General features: G+C 32.5%; 1 protein-coding gene across 5 annotated transcripts in view; it reads right to left on the bottom strand.

The window, feature by feature from the left end:
• Positions 1 to 25,443, bottom strand: part of FER (FER tyrosine kinase) — a 382,557-nt gene that overhangs the window by 241,773 nt on the left and 115,341 nt on the right. For 4 of the 5 annotated variants that reach the window (XM_012790246.3, XM_012790244.3, XM_012790243.3 and 1 more), the window contains one exon: positions 20,397 to 20,586. In XM_012790246.3, coding sequence (XP_012645700.1) covers positions 20,397 to 20,586 — 190 coding nt within the window. Of the gene's footprint in view, positions 1 to 148; positions 4,255 to 20,396; positions 20,587 to 25,443 lie in introns of those variants that run through there. The other variant, XM_012790248.3, reaches the window with a different exon arrangement.

Here is a 25,443-nt window from a genome sequence, read left to right as displayed (position 1 = left end):
AACAAAAGTTGTTTACTACCAGATTCAGAAGTCAAGAAAAATTATTGTTCCTATTTGAAGCAGCAGCATGAAAAAGATGATCTGCTGGACTCTTAGATAATATCTGGGTCCTAGCTAAAGCATGCCTGAGACAGAACTTCCCCCTTACCTGATCTCTATGGACTTCTGATGTGGAAGCCTCAGAGCTGAACCTTAAAGCACATGTTCTACAGAATTGGGAGCCAATACCAGGCTCCAGCAGATTATCACAATAGAAACATTTCCTTTTCTGCTCCATCTCAAAACTTTGCTAAGAGCCAGTGATAGCAAGCCCCCAGAAGTCAATCTGTCCACAAACCTTCCTGGCTGAGGAAAAGCAAGATAGAAAAGAGGCACAGATCTGGCTCCTATTTCATACTGTCTCCCCCTATTGGCATGGAAGTATACCAGTCAGTTCTAAATTAAAGGAACTGATACAGCAAACAAATGTTTGGCTTTGAGCAAAAATGAGAAAATCCTCATACATTAAGTGAAGATCCACTACCCAAGAAAGAAATCTCTTTTCTAGTTGATTTAAAGAAAAAAACAAACTTATTTTCTTCCTATACCTCATGTAGAAATCTTCCTATTTTAGGTTGTTGGATCTCAAGATCTCTGAAATAGACCAAATTTTCAAACACTTCTTGAAACAGTATCCTGCAGACAGCTGTACAACAATGCTTTTCTTAATCTAACACTTTTTGACATTATTTTTATTTTTTATTGAGGTATAACTCTCCAATACTTTATAATTCTTCTGTTCCAAAGGAAAAGAATTTAAATCATGTGCAAATGATCTCTATAGTCTCAATAGAAATAAAAATTTTAAATTTCCTTGCTGCAAGAATGTACTGTGCTTAGCAACACACAATGAGGTTGCAGAGCTAGGCAGGCAGTACAATGGGATACTTAAAACGCATAAATGCTTAATCTGAGAATAAGACTCCTATTTTGATAATCTGTTTTATAATACCTTCTTAATTGCTATATAAATTCCTCCTTCATTCATTCATTTCAAAATGAAGGTACTAAGAAACTACTAGACACAAGGTATCATATTCATTTTCTGTGCAGAACATTCTTTCAAATGGACCAAAGTTCAAGGAACTTTATGAAAACAAATAAGAATACTAGAAAAAGAGCAAAAGAGTCAAAATTCTTACTCAGTAAAACTTTCCTGGGTCACAATTTTGACATAAACATCTCCTTCTTTAAACCCTTTGGCTACCTTTATAATTAGATATACTCCTTAAAAAAATTTTAAGTCTTGCCTCTTTGTATAATTTCCTCTATTTTTCTTTTTTGTGTAACCACTTTTTTATTTTGTTGATGGTAAAAACCATTCTTCTTTATATCATGTCTATCAAGAGAAGTCCCAAATGTAAATGTAAAAATTTACATTTAATAAACAAGAAGAGACAACATGGGTTGAAGAGTTTCTTACAATCTGGGCCTTGTTCTCAGCATTTTAAGTGGATTACTTATTTAACTCCCCACAATAACCCTATGAAATAGATTCTATTACAAGACCTAGTTTATATTATAAATGAGAAAATCAAGGCACAGAAAGGTTAACCAAATTGCTAAATTGCCCAAGGTTCCACAGCCAATATGTGGCTCACATCCAAGTAACTTTGCTCCAGAATCTATATAATTAACTAGCATACTACGCTTCTTTGGCTAGGTCCCTGCTCTATCTCACCAAAAGCATTCTGTTGCCAAAAGAGTCTCAAAAGATGTATTTACAATTTATTAATTTTGTTTTTTTGCTTAAGTGGTGACACATTCAATAAACAATGCCCTTTACCAATATTCTTTCCTTGCACTCACTTTTTCCCTAATTTTAAACATATAATTTGGATTTTTATACCTGAATAAGTTTATATTTATATTAAAATAAAATATTTTACTATATTTCTTATTGCCTATTTTCTTTTATTCATTTTTAATATTATTAATAATTGAGCATTTACTAAGTAGCATTGAGAATTTACTAAGTAGCAGGCACTCACCCAGGCTCATAAAATCATAAAACATTAAATCTAGAAGTAATATTGAAAATAAAATAAATCAAAATGAATGTTTGATCAAAGAATATAAAATCTATAGAAGCTGGATACCTTGCTTCTTGGTCTAGCCTAGAGAAAAGCTAATACTGGTATTTCTCCTTGCATCATCTGTACCCAGTGGTTCTGCTCTTCCCAACTAAAAAATTTCATGTCATCTGGTTACCTCACTAGGCAGTCCCTCTTTCAGATCACTTGTAAAGATAATAATCACAACAAATGCTGTGTTAGTTCCCCAGGGCTGCTGTAAAAGTACCGGTACCGCAGGTTGGTGGTTTAAAACAACAGAAAATTACTTTCCACAGTTCTGGAGGCCAGATGTCTAAAGTCTATGTGTTAAGGAAGGCCATGCACCCTCCAAAATTCCTAGAGAGGGATCCTTCCTTACCTCCTACAGCTTCTGGTATCCCCAGGCATTCCTTTGCTTGTGACAGCATAATCCCAATCTCTGCCTCTGTCTTCACATGGCTGTATTCCCTATATGTTTGTTTAGTCTCTCTTCTTTGAAGGATACCAGTTATATTGGATTTGAGCTTATCTTAAGGACGTCATACTAACCAGATTATAACTACAGATCTTATTTCCAAATAAGGTAACACTCACAGATACTAGGTATTACAACCTGAATATATCTTTTTGGGGGACATGATTCAAACCATAACAGATGTGAGGATTAATTGCTGAGGCAACTTGATCTTTATACTTCCACAGTCAAATAAATACCTATTAACATGTATTCCTACCTTTTGATTTCTGATTTTAAATCTGTTTTTGGGCCATGCTAAGAGTATATTTTCCCATTCCAGTGGTGACTTAACATTTAGTAACCTTTGGTAAAAAAACATTGTCAAAGTCCCTTGTAAAACCTCAGTATATCATTTAATATACTCTATTATTTTCATATAAAAGGAACTCTAAGAATAATTAGTCAGGCATGATTCCTCCAGTGAAATGTTCCCTTTCTCCTAGGAGGTTATTTTACATATAAATATTTGATGACTGTTTGCTATTATGAATTCTTAGAGATGTCCAATATACAAAAAATATTTACTGAGCCACCTTTATATGGCAAGCAATGTTCAAGGCAGATGAAATAGTAGTAAACATAATGAAAGTACCTATTTTCTTGGAGCTACAGTGTGAAGAACAAGCTGAGATTATAGAAGAAAATAGATAATAAAAAACATACATATTAATATATAAACAAATACCATATCAAATGAGGTACACAGACATACAGAAATACATATATTAGTACTTACTGCATGGAAATGTTTAGAACTAACCTACCACATAGTAAACACTAGCCAACAAAACAGTAGTAGTCATAGCAGTACTAGTAGTATTAATGGTAAACATACTAGAAGTGATATGTAAGAAAAAAAGGGAGAGAGCAATAGAATAAATAATCATGTCAGGGGGGGCGGAGGGCCAGACAGGGCCCATTATAGCTAGGGTAGTCAGAGATATCTCTCAAAGAACTGTCATTTGAGCTGAAATTACGATAAGAAGGCAGCTGGTCATATGAAGAACTAGAGGAGAAGTTTTAAGAGAAATAAAGCAGAAAGGTCCAAATATAAGAAAAAACTTGGTGTGTTCAAAGGGCAATAAGACCAAAATGGCTTGAGTGTGTCGAGTGTGACAGATGACGGAAAGTGTTAGGAGATGAAGCGGGGAGGTAGGCAAAAACAAGATCATGAGTTTGGGCTATGGTAAGGAATTAGAATTTTTATTCCAGTTATTATACAAAGGGATACTATGGGCAGGTCATAAGTAGGAGAAATAGAAGATCTCATATACACATTGAGATCACTCTAGCTATTGCATAGGAAATAAAATGTAGGAAGGGCAAGGAAGCAAGCAAGTAGACTGGCCGAGCAGTTCAAACCAAAATTTATTGCGGGTTTTACAAAGATGACTGTGGAGATGCTAACAAGAGGTCAGATTTGGGATATATTTTGTAGGTAATATCAAGAGAACCTGCCGATGGGATGTGAGATTTGAGGAAAAGAGTGAACACAGGGTGATTCCCAAGATTTTAGCTTGAGCGGTTGACTAAAGGTAATATTTATTAAAGTAAAAGATACACAGTCACTTTAAGAAGTAAAAGACTATGGGAGTGGCAGATTTAAGAGTTTTGAAAAGTTGAATTTAAGATTATCAGTCCAATTACCTTATTGAATAAAATGATCAAACTCTAAAATAATCTTTATAAATTAAGTTCATATTAAAATGCCTTATTCATGCAAATAAACTGTCATACCTTATATATGACACCAGATAAAATGAAAAATTTTAAATAACTAAAATATTATTTCTCCATATTCAAGAACTATGTATCTTTACATATTTAAAATTTAAAAATGGTATGCATTTATTTAATTTTATTTTTAAAACATAAGGTGATAAAATACCTCAATTTCAGAAATTTGGGTTTTCTTAAACACTGAGCTCCACCTGCTGGTAATTTCTTACCTTTAGGTGTTACACTATTAAAAAAAACAAACACTAAAATATGTATGTTAAAGTGGAATGTCATCTCCAATATAAAATACTGAAAAGCCACATTTAGGAGACATCAAGGTACCATTTTCTTTCTTTATAGCTACCACATATTGAGCTTAGCTATATGCCAGGCACTGTGCTAAACATTTTTGCAAACAATATTTCACTTGTCTTTCAAAACAATTCTGCAAGGTATCTATGACTTGCCACTTTTCACTAATAAGGAATCTTAAAGACCTTATGTGATTTTGCCTATGGTCATGTATTAATAGCATGGAGGATTTGAAACTAAGGTCCTTCTGATTATACAGCTGCTGGTTTAGCATCCATGCAACACTGCTTGGACTAAAGATAAACTCAGTGTCAGATAATTTTGAGTTTATTTATTTATTTACCTTTGACACAGAGTCTCACTCTGTTGCCTGGGCTAGGGTGCCATGGCATCAGCCTCACTCACAGCAACCTCAAATTCCTGAGCTCAAGTGATCCTCCTGTCTCAGCCTCCCTAATAGCTGGGACTATAGGCATGCACCATCATGCCCAGCTAATTTTTTCTATATTTTTAGTTGGCCAATTAATTTCTTTCTATTTTTAGTAGAGACGGGGTCTTGCTCTTGCTCAGGCTGGTCTCGAACTGAACTTGAGCGATCACCCACCTTGGCTTCCCAGAGTGCTAGGATTATAGGTGTGAGTCACAGCTCCTGGCCAATTTTGAGTTTAAATCTGCCACTCTGATTCTGATAAAGTTTCTTAATCTCTTCAAGTTTCAATGTTATTTTCTGAAAGGTAGGAATAACTCCCTTGAACGATTGTCAGTAATAAATAAAATGATGTGTTATATATCTAGCATACTGTCTAGCATACAGTAAATACTAATTATGAGTTAGTTCCTTTCTTTTAGTAATTTTCCTTTAATAACATATTAAAACAACCTAAGATATGAGGCTTTATACTGCCTCAAATTAAGTGTCTCTCAATAAATACTCTGCTGAGAAATCTTAAATTTTTCAATTTTAATATATACTACATAAATTTGTTTAGAAAAATCATCCCTCCAAAATGGAACATGTTTCATACAATAGCTAAATTTGGCTCACTCTTTTAGTTCATTGTCTTTAAAATCTATACAAAGGTTGGTTATACATAAAGCCAACAAAAAAAAATCTACAAAGTGAATTTAAGAATAACCAAGTAAAAATAGATATGATAAGTAAAATATATCATGAAAATTGTAAGCAAAAGTTGAAGTTTAAACACTGAAAATTTCCCTTCAATCATCAGTAATATTTTTAACCCTAACAAGAGATAGGATGTAAATAATTTTGAGGGGGTTATGTTTTTACAAAGATAAAAATTATTTCAATATGTAAATTATTTCCAATAATTTTCAAAGAAAATATATTCAAAATTTTTTAAAATCATCTAATGAATTGACTAATAAATCCCTCTAATTTTACAAATCCAACCTCAAACAAGTATAGAATAACCTGCAATTGAGAACTCTTCCTACACAATACAGTTATCCATTGCATATCCAGACTTCAGCTGAGAGCAAAAGTGGTACTAAGAAAACACAGTTAAAAACACATTCAGTCCATCCATTATTGTAAGTCATTATATTCTTGGATAAAGTTAGTTTATAGACAGCTGCACTCTTAGGCTCACACAGAACTGATTTTGATGTCATGGCCTCCACTTCCACTGAGGGATTCTAGATTCTGCAAGAGATGGCCTTATGAATCTCCTTCCTGCATTAGCTCTAGTGATACTGTCAAGGGCACTGTCACCACAAAAATCAGTGTTAAAGCTTCCAGTAAGAAATTCCATTAGAGCTAAATACAATGAAAAGCTTTGCTTCCCCTACACTGTGACATGCTTTCTTTATTTTAAGAGTGTTATATGACTTTATCTCTCTTTTCATTTTGGCCTTTGGAAAGCTTAAAGGCAAAATAATAGGTCTAGAGTATTAACTACACATACATACTATGACTATAGTCTTGATATCCTGTTACAACCTATATTTTCCTGGTTCAAATTTTATTTTATATTTATACTTTCCTGACTTTTGTTATCATTAGCTACCTCAAATACTATCTCAATACTACCTCAAATATTCTAAAGAATAAGACAAGAAATGAAGAAATGAGTAAGGGAGCACAAGCACGTAAATTAACAAATATTAAATCTTTACAAAAAGTCTTGCAAGGTGAAGTTTACATTCCCAGAGCTGTAACAGTCTTTTCTCCTAACAATTTAAAACAAAAGCCTGATTACCAAGAATTGATGACTTGATGCTCCCTGTCATCTTCAGACCCTTAAACATGGTCTTTCTACTGAGCTGCCTTTCTTAGAAGTGGCAAGGCTGAGGCTTAACGCATTAGGTTTTTTTTGTACTTTTTGCTCATCAGTTGATGGACTCTAAGGAAAAATAGGAGGACACTGGAAGATTTCCTTGTGTTCTCTGGTTTTAGTATTCTAATTCCAAGTAACATTGTACACCTGTTCAGCAAGAAATCAAAGCTTATCTCTCATTTTAGGAGATGAGATGAAGGCAACATCCCCCCACATCACCCAAGAAGCCTATAGAAATAGCAAACAAAATTAAATTAGGCTTTCATATTCCTATGGAGAACAAAAGACCAGTGTTTTTCACTAGTCTAGTATGACTAGCCCATGCTTGTTTTACTCCCCATATACCAGTATCTTAAGTACTTGCACTAATTACTCCAGCACCTTAAAAGTATGACATATCTTTCAAAATAGAAACAATTATGATTTAATTCCCCAGCATAATTTTCAAAATTATAATGAGCTACTAAATTAAAATGAGAACTCTAAATTGCATGCTGTCATCAAATGCTAGAAAGTATTACATAGGTATTAATCTCTGTTGAGTTAACTAGCTAGAGAAAAATTAGAATAATTATGTCTATATATCACCTCTATATCATTGTATATTTCTCTGACATAAAGGAAAACCTTATTATTTCATTATTATTAAAAGAGGCTGGTAAAGAACTTTTCTGATTAAATGTATTTTTATACTTAGACAATTACATAAATGAAAGATATAAAATACTACATCATATTAGAAAATGATACCTGGTCAAAATATAGAATCCTATGTTGAATTCACTTTTATCAGATTTAATACAGAAATTAAATCCTTGAAAATATGATCAAATATGATATGAAATTGACTACAGTTACAGAAAAAGTCTATATAAGACTTTTGTATTATACACAAAGGGAGGACAAAAATGAAACTCAGTAAGAGTTTCCATGATGATCTGAATTTCATCTTATGTCACCTAACCATGCACGAACATGATAGAGTTTTCTAATATAGCAATTTATAGTCTAATATAGCAATTTTATTTTCTAATAATACATCTATATCTAATAAATAACAAACTATGAATACGTATTTATAATTAAATTAGAAAAAGCTCACAATATCAAAAAGTGTAGACATATATTGGTAATAATTAAACACTGCTAAGGTAAACTATATCGAAATACCCACAACCTAATAAATAGAAAATTAAAGTAACTGTGTGTATGATATATCATCCATGCTCTCCCCGTCCCCACAAATGCTACAATAAATTATGATAGTTCAGATTTCTGTTTGAAGATATTTCACATTTTTCCTGCCCATCCCCACAAATGCTAAATTATTAGAGTTAATTTTTCATTTGATTTTATCCTATTAAATATCTCCTAATAAAAACTTTTAAAAATCAACTATTTAATATGGTATTAATCAAATAATCTGTTTAAAAAAGAGATTTTCTTAAAATTCTATAATTTGGCTCTTGATCTAAAACTCGAATCAAATATAATGAACTTTCTTAAGTATGTGATCCATAAATTATATTCATATATTAGATTTTATTGAACTATAAAGCAAAAATTTGACACCTTTAAGTTAGCTTGGTTTAAAAAATATTTTTACTTTAAATTTCAAAATACTCTGTCTTTGTGAATGCCAATATAATCAATGCCTTTTGCTTATAAATTCTTACCTTGTATAGTCCCAGTTTTAAAAAGAAACAGAGGAAAGTTCTCAAGTCAGTAGTCAGTAAAAATGGAAACCCGGAAACAGAGAAGAGGGAAGTGAATCATGTTACAGTATCTAAGTCAAGAAGGGGAATGGGGCAAGGGAAAGGTGGTCAATGGAAAGTTTTTCTTATCTCACATACTCTTCTCCACCCTTTCCTTTTCCTAGTTCTTTTTGGTTTCACTTTTACCTGCCTCTTGTTTCTTTATTGTGTTTTCTCCTGTTCTTTACCTTTCATTTTCCTCACCTTTCTTTATTTATCTTCTTCTTGCCCTCACCTGTTTCTCTTGCTACCTTTCTTCTGTCAAATATCTCCTTTTCCCTCTTTCTTGATTCTTCCTTAATGGCCATAGAGACAAAGGATGGAGGAGAGGGAAGAAAACAGTTCCCCAAAACTAAATTTTAATTAGGACAGACTAATTTATCCCCTAGCCAAAAAAACAAAAGTCCTTGATAGAATAAGAACAATGTTCCAGCTCCACAAAGATTACACCTAATTATAAACAAACAATCAGAAGCCATTTAACTACCAGAGTTTCAGAAAGTGGCTACTTGTAACGACTAAGATTCTGCTGACACTTAAATTAACAAAACTTCTCAAAAGACAACTAAAGCTTTTTCGTCCAAGTTACAAGCCTACTTCATACCCTACTTGCCCTCAGAGCTGAGCCCATTTGCTTCTATCTGTAGCCCTCATCATTACTGGCTATGTTACATAAAAGAAGTAAGTTCTCCTTTCCAAAATTTCAAGACCTTTTCCATAGCTTTCTTCTGTATTCTAAGTATTTTTTGCCATATAATTCTCTCAATCTATATTACATTTGAAAAGGGAAGGCTTACACAAAATTCAAAATTTGAAATGGGCTAAATCTATCTTCAGCAATGTCTCACTTTCCCTTCCAACACCATACCCATCACTAGCCTGCCTATGAGACTCATAACTGCCATTCAACATATCTTCAGATGTTTACGCTATCTATATTCAGAGACAGAGAAAAGTTTATTTTCCAACATGGAAAAGTGCTCACTTATATTTCCTTCTAGTAGTTTTGTGGCTTTATTTTTTTATATTTGAGTATTTAATGCATTTGAAATTTATTCTCTATATAACATTAGTTTAAGATCTAAATTGGTATTTATCCAACATATAGAATAATTTTTTGTTTTTCTTAAAATATTCTTGTATGAAAATCCTGTGTGTGTGTGTGTGTGTGTGTGTGTGTGTGTGTGTGTGTGTGTATGCTTCTTTGGGTGAAGTATTTTCTATGAGCCTATCTGAAGATTCTCATTTCTTAACTATTCTATTTTAAACACTGTACCCTTCTAATTGTTCATGTTATTTTTCTAATATCACCAGTATGACAGCATTAATTTGTTTCAAAAGGAAAGCAAATTTAAAAAAAAAAGATCTAAACTTGTTTATATTCTTCTTATATCCTACAACATCCACCATACATAGCTAAATACTTAGTAGAAGTATAATGGAGTCTTTCTGACTGAGTTGTTTCTCTTTTGAAGGATCAAATTATCAAGAAGACTTAGTATCTACTCTCAAAGATTCTAGATATATTCTGACAGAGAAAACCTTTCCTTACTCTAAGCTCTTAATCCTCATCTGGGATTTACAAAGTAAATTTACGAATGATTTTAAAAATTAACAGTTGAGCCTTAATTTTTTTTCAAATATTAACACTGAGAAACAATTTTCTGCAGAATAGTATAATAAAAGAGGACAATTATTAGGATTTATTAATAAAATTCATTAGGTATCAAATGAAGCAATAAATTGTAACATTCACATATTCTCTTCATAAAACCTTCCAGTTAGATTAAAGAAATTAATATGTCATAAAATAATTTTCAAAATGCAAACCCAAGAAGACTAGTTCTGCAGCTGGGCTTTCTCTAGAGGGACGATTCTATCAGAATCTCTCATCAGTCATTATCTCTGTAATTACTACAGACTTCATCAACCTGTTAGAATACTACAGCCACAGTTATTTATTTCTACAGTGAGAAATATTTGATGGAAACTAATTTTAACATTTAAACTATTAAAAAAATGAGTGGCATCAATTTTAACCTGTTTTTTAAAATTCTGTACCTATTCATTCCCTCTATAAACTTTTACTGCGTATATCTCTAAGTAAGCTAAACACCTAAAATTTTAAAAATGTTTTACTGTATGAATGTATACAAGTCAAAATTCGGCCAACTTTCAATTAATTGTTAAATCAATTACTTCTTCTGCTCCATTTCCCCTACCAAACCCTACAGCAGGATATAAATCTATTCTATCTTTGGTCCACCCTTTCCACAAAATCCTACTACATCATATTCATATAGTAAGTAATCATTAAGCACTGCTGAATCCCAAATGACTGACTGAATGAAACTGAGATGATTAATTCATTTTATTTGCATTAATCATAGTAGATATTTAATTCTTACCTAACTTCATCTTTTCTCTCATTTTATTATGTCCTTCAAAGGGCTAATTAATCCCTGACCAATTAATTTATGCTAAGAAATTAAGAAATTCATAATTAAAAAGATAAATTTAAAATACATATACATACTTTATAAAACCAAAGGAAAAAGCTAATTTTCAATTACTCATTTGGCTTGTATATCTACTGCATATGCATATGATTATGAGCACTGATAATACTTAAAATATAAATTGAAAAAAACTTTGAAACTTTAAGAGGTTTTTTTTTTCCTGATACTGAAGATAATGTGGCTAATTGAAAAAGAATGTCTCTGGCATTACCCAGTGGCTAACCTTTGATGTGAAATGACTTCATTTAAATGAACTGAAGAAAATTAAAGGGAAACTTGGCCTGAACTCTTTGGAAAATAGTTATAATCATTGCCTAACATCTCTGTTTTATAAATTAGAAATTTATATATCAAATTTACATAAAGCATAACATACACCTGTAAATATACTTTGGGTATTGATCCATAAGGGTATTTAATAATATTAATGGTCTAGTAAGCCAATGAAAGTTTAGCATATTCTCACCCCAGGCAGTCTCATCATTCCCTTAGTTCCTCCCAATCTCTCCACAAATGCCACTTTTTCAGGGAAGCCTTCCTTAACCATTCTTCATATGAAAGCACCTCCCTTTTCTCTAATCTTGCTGTATTTTTTCCTAAAGAACTTACCACCATCTGACATATTATATATTTGTTTGTTTACAGTCTACTCCAATTAGAGTAAAAGGCCTATAGTGGCAGAAAAAATTAGGTCTATTTTGTTTACTACTGTGACCCAAGAACCTAAAACGGTACCTGACACCTGACACTCAATAAATATTTTTTTGTTGAATGAATAAATGAAAAAAAAATGAAGTAACTGTATGTGTGCTATTATAAAATGGAACCTAAGATACACTAAAAAAGTAAGGCCCAGAAGAGTATTGTTCCATTCCCTACTATTTGTCTAAAAAGAGGAGGCATATCACTTATTTACACTTTTATTTGCATACAATGCTTCTGGTAGATTACTTCTGAGAAAGAAAACCAGGAGACTAAGAAAGAACACTTAGACCCATGTACATGTGTATATATACAACCTATTCAAAGAAATCAATTAAAGCTTTGCCTTTAAAAATAAGAAATACATAAGATAAACCTGCAGAAAAATCTACAATTCATACTTAAGAACTCAGTATCTATTAATTAATTTACAAGTGAACTAAGGTACATTATGAGAAAAAATTTAAATAGAACTGTTATGTTTTTTATAGTATTTTGTAATATAGAAAATATGTTTACACACATTACCTCATTTTAGTGTCACAGAAATCCTATAAGGTAAACAGGGTATATATATTCATTTCATCTTTCTATGGAAAGGAAAACTCAGAAAGGTTAAGAAACCTGACTATAGTTACACAGAAGAAGTAAAGCTCAACTCAGGTCTCCTGATTTTTAGTCTGATACTTTTCTCAGTGACTTACTGTTTGGTTAAGACTTGAAATTTATATTATTCTTAGGTATTTCAAGAAAGAAAATAGGCAGGGTATGATGGCTCATGTCTGTAATCACAGTACTTTGGGAGGCTGCACCGGGAGGATCACTTGAGGCCAGGAGTTCAAGACCAGGCTGGTCAACATAGCAAGACCCTGTTTCTACAAAAAAGTTTAAAAGAATCAGCTGGTTATAGAGGCACATGCCCATACTCCTAGCTACTTGGGAGGCTGAGGCCGGATGAGAGGTTAAGCCCTGGAGTTTGAGGCTGCAGTGAACTATGATGGGGCCACTGCACTCAAGCCTGGTGACAGAGTTAAGACTTTGTCTCTAAAAAAATAAATAAATAAAATTAAAAATTAGGAAAGAAAAGAAGGGGGAAAAAAAGAAGGGAGGGAGTGGGGGAGGGAAGAAGGGAGAAAAATGTATGTGATAATGAAAGCAGATAAAACTTCAATGATGTTGCTAATATGATGCTTCAATTTATTTCAGTCCATTTCAGTATTCTAAGCATAAAATTGAAATATCAGACACTACTGTAAAATGGACTACTATTGAGTCATAATGATAACTTTTGGCCAACAAATAAAGATATGTTATTGGTTGAAAACATAATAAAACAAGTTTTTACTGATATTGTTGTTCAACTAAACAAAACTAATTCAATAGAGATATACAAAGAAGATAAATATATGCTGTGTGTTAGTCTAGCAAAAGGGCTAAAATAAAATGTGCAATTTTAGAAATATCAAAGTAAAGGCAATTATAAAATAGTTAAACATTTTAAAACTAGGAACTCGTTATATGGTACCATCAATTCTAGACATATTTGCCATATAAGGGAAATTTTTTTCAACAAAAATTATTATATGTTTGGTCCAAAGCACTTGCTGTTATAAACTAAAATAACTTGATTATTCTGGAGTGAAAAGGAAGTCCAATTCCTCAATTCAACACATACTGAATGAAAACTTAATATATGCTTATAACTAGACAGCTAAAAACCAAACATGAATAAAGTGTTTTTTAGTAAATAAATATGACAGGAAAGTCAGCAGCTGATGTTTACTCAAAGATTAGAAAATTCTGGTATTCTCATCACTATCCAAAGGCAGCCAACAAGGAGTTCACTCTCTTTATTTGCCCCAGAAGGCAGATTCTTCTACCCTAAAGAGCTAGAATTGAAGTATTATATAAAATAACCCTTGAGTTTATAGAGCACTTAATTCAAAATATCTTCAGACTTATTCATGCATTTAATCTGTCATTATCCCAATTTGATGAGAAATAATTTATCTTCCAACTCAGCATTTCCCAAAATATGCTCCATTGTGCTATGGTCCCTTCAAGAGGCTCTTCGAAAGGGGGTTAGGATAATATTTTCAGAGACATTGCATTCCACATGTTATTTCCTCTTTTGGCCATTTGATATTAAAGGCTTAGAAAATTCCTGCATTCAATATTACTGTTTCTTCTGGCTTAACCCAACATGACCCAAATTCTGGAACTCATTTCTCCTTAGAACACTTCTTAACATCCCACAAACTAGTGGGACTAATACACAGAGAAAACAAAGAATTTATCTAATCTAATTGATCACATCAATGTGTTAAAAACTCAGGCCAGTACTACTATGAGCCCTGAAGAATAAATATCACTAGCATAGTTAGAAAGGCCTTCCACTAATTATGATTATACTTCTCCTTTTGAAATTATAATAGCCTAAAAGATAATTTTTCTAAAATTGCACTAAAGATATATATTCTTATTATTCATTTCTTCCTCTTTAACAGAGTACTGCCAAAGTTCAAATGAATTTATTTCTCTCCAATAATCTATAAGCTTCAGGGTATAACTGAAAAGACTAAACTTTCCAACATTATCATAAGAGTTATGAATACTCTCTTAAGTTGGGGGACGTAGGGTAAACCTTTGCACATAAGGTAACACTATGATTAATGGTTTTTAAAGGTTACTTTACTAGTAGTCCAAAATTATTTTTTTTTAAATATTAAGGTTTACAAAATGGAAAATTTGTATTGTTGTGGCAGACGCAAAGAGATAATTATTCATTATATTAACTTACAGGTATGTAATTAAAGGCGCTTCACTCTTATTACTGATTCTGCTAATAGTGTCATTGACTAGAGGAAATAATGGTAGATTCAAAAATTTTCAGATTCAACTATCTAATCTATTATGTCACCATCAACTGATTTAACAATTTATCTTCCAAAAGCACTTTTTCTTAAATTCTAAGCTGACATAAGGACTATAAGCATTGTCTTTCAAAGTTTTAGATAGAAATGCTTATAATTTGTCTTTTGACTACTCCGGAGCTCCTATGAATTGATTCTACCACTTTTTTTAACTACCATTCCTCTCTTGATGGCCTCTCTTCCTTACACAGTTTAAATTTGTTAGTCAAGCATTACAATCACCTTTTTACGTGCATCTTCCCTCCTTTGCCTTAATTCATTATATTTACCTAGCATAACCACAGCCTTAAATAAATCCAACTCTCTGCCTACTCTGTATCATATCAGGGTGGGTGAACACACCTGGTAGAAAAAAATACAACCAAGCAGACAAGTCTCACCTCAAACTATCCAGTACTATATAGTCCACCATATATTCTTGGTTGTATTATGCAAGACCACAACCTTAGATGAGCCCTTACTACTACCCAGCAATCACACTATATTGTCCTAGTCTGTTCAATCTCCATTCTCCTAGAAATTATCTCACACCTTCTTCTGTTCTTAAAACGTCCAATACCTCTTTCCCATATCTTCACTATTGGCCAATGATCTTGACTCTACTTCATTGAGAATACAAAGCAATCAGAAGAAAACATTCACAGAACCCCTACCACCACCACATACTCTCACCTACCAGGAACTAGTATCCTGCCTGGTAATCATTACCAAATCCACTTGGGTACTATCCTCCCTCACTTACTTAAGGAGGGATCCCATCTTCCCTCGCTTACTTAAGGAATTTATTATGGTAATTGCCCACTTTCTTTTCAAAATGATTAATTTTTCCCTTTCTACTAGATTGTACCTTTAACATTTAGACATGATAATTTCCTCCTCTTTAAATAAATACTCCAACATTCGCAAATTTACTGACCTATTTTTTTACATGTATTTGCAGAAGTCCTCTAAAAATTTGTCTATGCTCAATTCTCTTTCCTTTCTTCCTTAGATTCATCCTAATCAAGGATTTACACCCACAATTCCATTGAAACTGTTCATCAATGACCTCTGTGTTGCTAACTCCCCTGGTCAACTACCACTTCTCACCTTACTGCACCCATCAACAACATTTAATGTAATTGATTACTCTCTCTGCTACTCACTCACTCAACTTCCACCACACCATAGTCTTGTGATCTTCTCCCTGTTCCTTCTCAGTCTCTTCTACTGATTTCTCCTCTTCTCCTAAACCTCTTAATTTGAAGTATCTCAGAGTTCAAACTTTGTTCCTCTTTTCTTCTCTATCCTCTCTCACTTAGTGGCCTCATATAGTCAAATGGTTTTAAATACCATCTGATGCCTACAACTCTCAAATCTGTGTCTTCAGTCTAAATCATCTTCCTGAACTCCAGGCCCAAATACCCAAATTTCTGCTGCCTTGTCTTTTCAGAAAGACAACTAAAGTGTTTTTTTTTTGTTTTTTTACTGATCTTCTTCATGAAAACCATTCTATGTGTAGGTCTTTCCATCTCACTCAAAACCTATAATATCCCACCAGTTCTCTGGCTAAAAAATTAAAGTCATCCTTGACTTCTATTTCTCATATCTCACATCCACAAGAAATCTCAAGAGCTCAAAGTTCAAAATATATCCAGGAGCTAAACACTTCTGGCCAACAGTGCTACCTTACTATCCTTGCTCAAATTGCCATCTCCTATATCCTGGATTACTGTATTAGTCTCATTTTTCCATCCTTACTCCCCTTAAGTACATTCTCAACACAGTTGCCATAGTGATCTAAAGTAAGAGCATGTCATTCCTGTGTTATAAACCTTCAACCCGACAGCTCTCTATTTCAATCAGAGAGAAGCCATAATCCAAGGCCCCAAGATCTATTCCCAATTACTTTTCTAATCTCATTCCTCATATTTTCACCTTTCTCTTCACTCAGGCCTCCATGCTACACCTTGAACAGTCCAGACGTGTTTCTATCTTACAGTCTTTGCAATGCACACACTCTCTGGCTGTAATGCTCTATCCCCAGAAAACAAAGTAGCTTACTAGCTCCCTGTTTTAAGTCTTTGTTAAAATGTCCCCTTCTCAGTGATGCTTATCCTGACTTGCATACAATCATGTCCCAACCTCTGATACTCTAGACCCCCAATTCTCTACCCTGCTTTGTTTTTATTCTTTAGTACTTATTTCCCAACATGATATATAATTTGCTTATGTATTCACTGCCACTCACTGCAGAATATAACCTTTAAAAAAGGAGATTTTTATTAGTTTTATTCACTGGCACATCCCAAGCACCTAGAAATGTGATTGACATATAGTAGGTACTCAATAAATATTGCTTTAGTGAATAAATGAAATATATTTAGCTATAGACAATAGAGAATTACTGTGCAATACTTAAAATTTATTATTTTCTCTTGTATTTTGGCCAAAATTGGGTGACAAAAGACAATATGAGAAGGATGATCTCCTGCTCTAAAGTTTTTAGATTTTTGCAAATTAGTAGATAGACGTCTTATTCCATTTTGTGCTGGTATAACAGAAAAACCTGAGACTGGGTAATTTATAAAGAACAGAAATTTATTTCTTACAGTTCTGCAGGTAGGGAAGTCTAAGATCAAGGTGCCAGCAGGTCTGGAATCTGGTAAGGACTTAATCTCCAATTCTGAGATGGACCCTTGAATGCTATGTCCTCTGGAGGGGAGGAAAGCTTCGACTTCACATGGTGGGAGGGCAAAGAGGCACAAGGGGGCCAAACTTACTCTTTTATAAGGGCATTAATCATACCCATCAGGGTGGAGCCCTCATGGCCTAATCACCACTCAAAGGTCCCCGTCTTAATAATATTAAATGGCAATTATATTTCAACATGAGTTTTGGAGGGAACAAACATTAAAGTCACAACAATGGGCTTTAACTTTCATTGAATTATAAAGCCAAAAAAATAAATACATCTAAGTATCTTACTATACAACTCTAACCCTGATTATACATGTGAATCACTTGGAATTTATGTAAGAACACACACCCCATGGCCCATCTCAAGGATCCAGTTCCTTAAAGCACTCTTCCATAGAAACATCTACCACTTAAGAGTCAGTGTTTTAGTTAACACTGCCAGTAACTAAGGTCATGTAAAATAGTTCATTTTCTCTCCTACTCTTAAAAAAAATGCTGAGGCCAAGTTTTCACAATTTTCCACGATATCATAGCTTATATTCTTCCAAATATTCCATTATTCAACCAAATTTCTTCTACTAAAATTTTATACCATTTGTAAAGATGAAATTTATAAAGAAGAAATACCAATAGAACTGCTTATGTTAATTCAAGGCTTTCCTTGTGATACTATTCATAAAGCAATGCTTAAACTATCATTTGAGAAAAAATTGTTTAAAGCTTTAACATTTTTACTATTTTCAAGTAAACCAAAAGTAATAATTATTAATTGAAAAACCTGAATAATGCAAAGATTTCACTGATTTTTGGAAATATTAAGTTTTAAGAACTGTACATTGCAACTATTTCTACTTGCTCTGAAAAAAATACTATAAAAATCTCATAAATTGGCATCAATTTAAGGGCTGTCCTGTCTGATATGCAAAATATTAATTTATTACTTTAAACTACATATAGTATAGTATTCTTTTGTAAAACGTCCTTGAAGCCTTATTAAAGGCATTGCTTCAATAAATAGATAAAACTTGTAATTAGTATTTCAACTGTTTAAAATAAATTGTATAAAATGAAATATGCAATATCATTCTTCAAAAATGCACAAGTTATTATCTCCATTTAATAAATGGGTACCAGAGAAAAGCCTGAAGGTGCCAGAAAGTAATTTGTTCTTTTAAACTGTATTATACATCCTCTCTGAAACATTATTTATTCAATTTATTTGTTGAACAAAGCTTTTCTTCAATGATTATGAAAGATTAAACTCCAAATGATTGCAAATTCTTAATAAAATAAGAATTAATGAACTATCATATTTTAAATTGAAAAGCAAGATTTTTAATCAGAGTTATCAAACAGGGATTGCTATCATCTAACAACTTGAATAACTATCTTTTATTCTACCATCATAATGCCAACATAACTTATCTGCATGTAAAATTACTAAAATAATTAGACAGCCAGTTTTAACCAATCTTCCACTAAGTCAAGCCTTTAACTAACCAATTACACATCTATATGAAGATAGGGAAATATAATAAACCACATTCAGAGAACAAAAGAGTTACTAGATAAGATATTCAAATGTCAAGCAAAGGGAAAAAAATTTCATAAGTTCCTCTAAAAGAATGTGTATGGCAGATAGTTATCAAGAATCATAAAGCAAGAAAGAGAATTTAACAGGGTCCTTGGTACGTATGCTAAGATCCTTATAGGTAGGACAGTAAATGAGAGCATGGAATCATAATTCACAAAGTAATGTGAACATTAGTATGGCTCAATTAATAAGAAAAATAGCAATAACCACAATAGTTTAAATACTTCATTGTCATTTCTACATTAATCACACTTTTAGATACAACCTTTCTTCCCCCACAGAGACATTTGAATCCATTTAACAATCAAATTGTAATATTTAGAAACACAGTACCTAAAAATTACTAAAATATCAGCATCATTAATTATAATCGCTCCATCTATGGACAATATCCAACTACTCACAGCAAAAGCCAAGGATATAGCTCAGACTTTTTCAATCTTGGCACTTTAGAAATTTGGGGCTGGATGATTTTTTGGAGGGAGTGTGAGGGGAGGGGCTACTCTGCTCACTGTAAGATGTTTACTGCATCACTGACCTCTACCCACTAGACACCAAGAGTACCCAGCAGTTGTGACAATCAAAAAATGTTTGGAGACATTGTCAAATGTCCCCTGGGCTGTAAAGTGGCCCCTCAGTGAAAACCACCAACATAGACAAATAGGTAGAGGAAAGAAAGAATCACAGTGAAAGAGAGAGTTAGTTTATACTAGGCATTTTTAAACAGTTGAAACTATCAAATAAAGCTGAATTTCAAGTTGGTAAATTTGAAATTTTATTGTAGTTTATTTTATTATAGTTTTATTGTAGTTTTAAGGATATTCATGGAAAAAAAAATTTTAAACTAAATAAATATTCTGTATTGTAAAAACAATAAACATACCACCAAATCTCAGGTAAGTATAAGAGTCTACTATTCTTACCAAGAAAATAGTTAATAAGTAGCTTTCTCCTTATGTCTTACTTCTATCTTAAGAATAACACCCTACCTTCCTGCTGTCTCCCAGGAATAAAAACAACTGCAGTCTTTCTTTTCAGTTTTGAAGGCAAGAGAAGAACTTTTTCCTCTGACTCTACAGGTGGTTCCTGAAAGTGCTCTCCAGGTGACCTGAGGTGACTGACAAGTCTATTTTGCATTTACAAACAAGTTTAATAGGACCTGCATGTTAACAAGAGCAATAATTTGTTATAGCAAACTGGAATTAATTTTTGTATTCACTTATTACCTAGACACTACACTTTCAAGTTTCTCATTGGATTACTCTTCAGCTTACCATAGATGTAACTGATCGGGCATCTTCTTCATAATTTACTACTGGAGGTGGCTCTTTCCCATCATTTTCTTGCACTTTTTGCTCTAGTAATTCCTTCTGTGCTGCAAACTTTGCCTCCGTGCATCTCAGTTGCTGGACTGACTGTTTCAATTCTTCAAGTGTCTGTTTTTGGCTTAGCAGAAGCACAATACTAAAAGAAAATAAATTAAATATAAATTATTTCAACTTCTTTAACAAGTAAAGACATTACAGGAAACCATATATATGCACATTATGCTTTTGTTTTCAATTTCCTCTTTGTAAGAATCTTTCAGGGGAATGAAAAATATAAAACTAAACAGATTTTAAGTCATCACAATATTTATTAAATGTTAGAATTAACAAAATAGAAGGCAATATTTGGAAGTAAAAGCCAAATTCAAGATGCTTTCAAACTTATTATCTATGGTACTCATTTTCTTTTATAGCTAAATCATATACCTCAAAGAGTACATATACTTAAGTCTAGAAGTGTAGGGCCAAAATGAACTAAAATGACAGAAAAAGAATCTTAAATTTAATTCGTATCTCACAGGCAATATAGCTAGGGTCAAATCTGTGCCTAGGGCAAAATAAATCAAATCAAGGTGACTGGGCACAAAACTTGTGTGTATGTTGTGAGGGGTATGTGCTTAGAGTCAGGAAAAGCTGTTACGACAAGGACTAAGGGCTCAGATGTGATTGAGGGAATGAGCAAAACATAAGTTTCCAAGTATTTTCAGTATCACCAATACAAAGACAGAAGACATTCCCATCCCTCCTTTAGAGAATGACACAGGCCATACATTGCATTATTGTGACTTTTTACCCTTTGGAGACTGCCACCAAGGGTAATTTCAAACTAATTCACCCACATTAAAGCCAATAGTAACCAGGTAGTAGTAGTAGGTAGCAGTGGTAGGAACACCTCTGAAAACACCGCTCCTATAGATTATAATAATATCTTAAAAGAACTGTGCAATGCATTGCTGAAAGTTATTAATATGAAAGAAAATAGATTATAAATTAGGAAAAGCTTCACAATTAGAAAATAAGGCCAGAAAATGTTATCTTCTTAAATTAAAATGTATAAGGCTCAACATAAATTGAAATGATATTTATAAACAGAAGTAACCCATGCAGAGATTTATTTATAAATATGATATTAATCAATATATTTTTTACTTTTTACCAGATCAGGCAGATAAAGTTAATCAATATTTTGGAAACTAAGTTCCAATCTAACTGAACACAGTACAACCTCAGTGACTGCTATAAAAAAGCTGTAATCACCTCAATTATATTATATTGAGAATCAGGTGAGTGTTCTAACAAAATAGTAAAGAACAGAGTGAAGTTGGGAAAAAGTAGAACTAATGAGTAAGAATACTTTTAATAGACCTGCAATGTCCAGAAGACAGACCATTATCCCTACTAGAATTTAAGAAATGGTGGTTGTCATTTACATAGTCATCATTCAAAAGTTTGTAACCTATGTTCAAAATCTATGCAGATTTCCTGATAAATTCATGCTGGTTGCTTATTAATTGGTAACTCCATTTTAATAATTAATTGGCATTTTTGATACCTCAGTAATCTCTTGAGAAAAAAGTTTATTTTAAAATAGTAACTTTTATGAACATAAAATTGTAAGAACCAGGTCCTGGAAAAGATTACATCCACTATTTATTTAAAGTTTCCTGAGGTTTTCTTCTTCACAACTCCTAAGTCTGCCCCTCCCCAACCTTCCACCAAAATCACAAAGTTGGAAACAAATCAGTGTCATTCAAAGAATGAATGATTAAACAAACTGTGATATACCCATATCTTATGGGTTGAAATATATTCCCTAAAAAGATATTTTCAAGTTCTAACTCCTGAGATCTCAGAATGTGACCTTATTTGGAAATAGTGTTAGTACAGATGTAACTAGTTAAGATGAGGTCACACTGGAGTAGGATGGATGGTTAATCTATATGACTGTTGTCCTTATAAAAAGCGAAATTTAGATACAGAGAAGAGACACACAGGAAGAGCACCATATGAAGACGGAGGTAGAGAGTGGAGTGATGTGTCTATAAACCAAGGAATTCAAGGACTGACAGCCATCACCAGAAGCTGGGAGACAGGCATGAAACAGATTCTCCTTCAGAGTCCTTAGAAGGACTCAACACTGCCAACAACTTGTTCCAGACTTTTGGCCTCCAGGATGGTGAGCTGTTTTAAGCCACCCAGTTTGTGGCATTTTACTATGGCAGCCCTAGGAAACTAATATTCATACCATGGAATACTGCAGTACTCAACAAACAGTAAAAGGGAATGAAAGTAGCTGGATGAATCTACAGAGAATTATGCTGAGTATAAAAAAACAATCCTAAAAGGTTACATGCAGTGTGACTCCATTTATATAATATTCTTGAAAAAATAAGACTGTAGAAATGGAGAACAGACTAATGGTTGCCAGGGGTTAAGAAGAGGGTAGGAGGACAGTAGGAAGTATGGCTATAAAAGTGCAGCATGAAGGATCCTTGCAGTGATTAAAGTATTCTGTATGTTAACTGCATCAATGTCAATATCTGGGCTATGATATCATTTTAGTACTTCAAGATGTTACCATTGGGAGAAACAATATAGGTTACATGAGATCTCTCTGTATTATATCTTATAACTACATATCAATCTATAATTATCTCAAGATTAAAAATTAATTAAAAAATATATATCACTGCTGCTACTATACATTATGCTTCCTCTGGTGAGGTGAGAGGATTTTATCATCTCATATGTCTTGGGTTCCTAAATACCCATTTTGGGGAAAGGCCATTTCTACTTTCCTTCAGGGGTTGTAAGTACCTATTGTATTGTGGCAATCACTTAGACACTCTAAGACACTACCCTAATACCAAGAATAAGGTTAAAATGTGAATTTCCTAGGTCTGAGTTTAGCGGTTTTTAATGACAATGAGACTTGCAGAGGAGCTATACCTCTAGTCCTAACTTTTTAAAGTCAACATTTCTGAACATGAAATCAATGAGCAAAATTAACTTCTTCCAATTAATCCCACTGAGCCCTTACGTATAATGACATTATAATTTCACATATACTAACATGTACAATAATTACTAAAAAAACAGTACTGCTGTTATAACTATACAACATGCTAAACAATTATTTTACATTTATAACACCCTTGAGCAAAAAAGGTATATATTTTTTAATAAGTAGAAAATTATAGTAAATGAATAGTTACATAATACTAGATGCATAGGAAGCCATAAATAAATTTAAAACATGGAAGCAATCAGGACTTTTGCATATGCTACTCCCTATCTCTGAACACTCTTTCCTTGTACTCTTCACATGCAAGGCATCTTCTGTCCATCTCCTAGGAGACCCCTGACCATCTATCTTAAGTAGGTGTACCTCTGCTATCTTCTATCTGAACCTTTATCTCATTCTTTCATAGCAATTATCACAATTGGAATTTTTTAAAAATTTTATATTGGTCTCCTCACAAAAGTTTAAGATTCATTAGACATATGACAATATATGTCTTACCTCTCACTGTATTCACAGCAGCTAGTAGATGTGCAATCACTAACTGTTGCATGAATTCCCTATTTTTGTAGCACATTTTTTGTAATACACATAATAAAAAATTTCTGAGCCAAAGAAAATAAGAAAGATGGGTACTGAAATTTGGAGACTAGAACACTATTCTAGATGGTTTAAATCTTACCTTTACCAGAAATTAGATATGACATTTTGCAAATCTCTTAAAATTTCTGGACCTCAGATGTCATATTTTGAAAGGCAAGAAGGTTGAATCAAATGATTTCTTGAGATTCTGCATGGCTCAAAGAGTTATGATTTTAAACATATAAATTATTTTTAAATACTAAGTGAGAATGGTATAAAACAAGTTGAAACAGTACAAAATTGAATAATCATTTACTTTTTGGAAATCAAACTAAGCATTCAATCCAACAGTAATATCACTAGTTCTTTATGCCACTGAGTCATAAATAATATATGCTTGGTGTATTTTCCCATAAACTATTTTCTAATGCAGTGGTCAAGTACCATAAATCAGAAAAAGATGGATATTTTTATTTGAATAAATATGCTTAGAATTGAGTAAAAGCATGTATGTTAGACTGATACTTTGTGTTATATTAAAAACATACCATCTCAAGTGGTTGGTTTTATTTGTTTCATTCTATCTTTTTAAATAAAATTCTGCAATGATTTTGAAGCTACATTTGGTTGAAGCTACATTTCAACCAAGATCTACATATTACTTAAAGTAAACTCCAACTCTACTCTTGTTAGTGTGAACCTAATATCACGTAAAAGCTATTCTTAAAGTTTATTTTTTATTTCATATTATTCAACTATAGGAATCAAAGCTATCTAATTATTTCTCATAAAATTTATTTTTTCATTATTATTAGAAGATGTTTGAGAGACATTTATATTAAATTCAAATTTAAAGGATTTTATTTTAGTCCCTTAGTATGTTTTGACGGGATGAGTAATGTATAATTTTAATAGAAAAATAGTAAAAATTCAGTATAATTCCATTAATTTAAAAATAATTTAAGAATATGAATATTTAATATAGAACATTTCTGATATTTATGGAGAAATGTAGCTTTACTGTGTTGATTACTTTCAAGTAACACAGTATATGAAACTAACAGTGTTACAAAGTAAAGATAATTCTATGGCTATTATTCAATCTGGATAAAAATTGCTTTTAACTATATATATATATTTAAGCATATACGTATAGATATATACACATGCACACACAAAAAGGAAATGCTCTAGAAATATTAAAGAATTAAAATGCAAACATACTCTATCCTTTCAGACTATTCGTTTAACAAAATATTTTAACATATAATTCAAAGGCAAACTTCAACCCTACCAATGTCTGAATTAATGAGAATTAGCGATTACTTTAGTTATATAAATATACTTAACATTTTCCAATTATGCCCTGAAGCTAACAATAAAAACTGC

This window comes from Microcebus murinus, chromosome 11 (genome assembly GCF_040939455.1).
Source record: "Microcebus murinus isolate Inina chromosome 11, M.murinus_Inina_mat1.0, whole genome shotgun sequence".
Lineage (NCBI taxonomy): Eukaryota > Metazoa > Chordata > Mammalia > Primates > Cheirogaleidae > Microcebus > Microcebus murinus.
The sequence above is the reverse complement of the archived record's forward strand: the minus strand, read 5'-3'. Positions and strand labels throughout refer to the sequence as shown.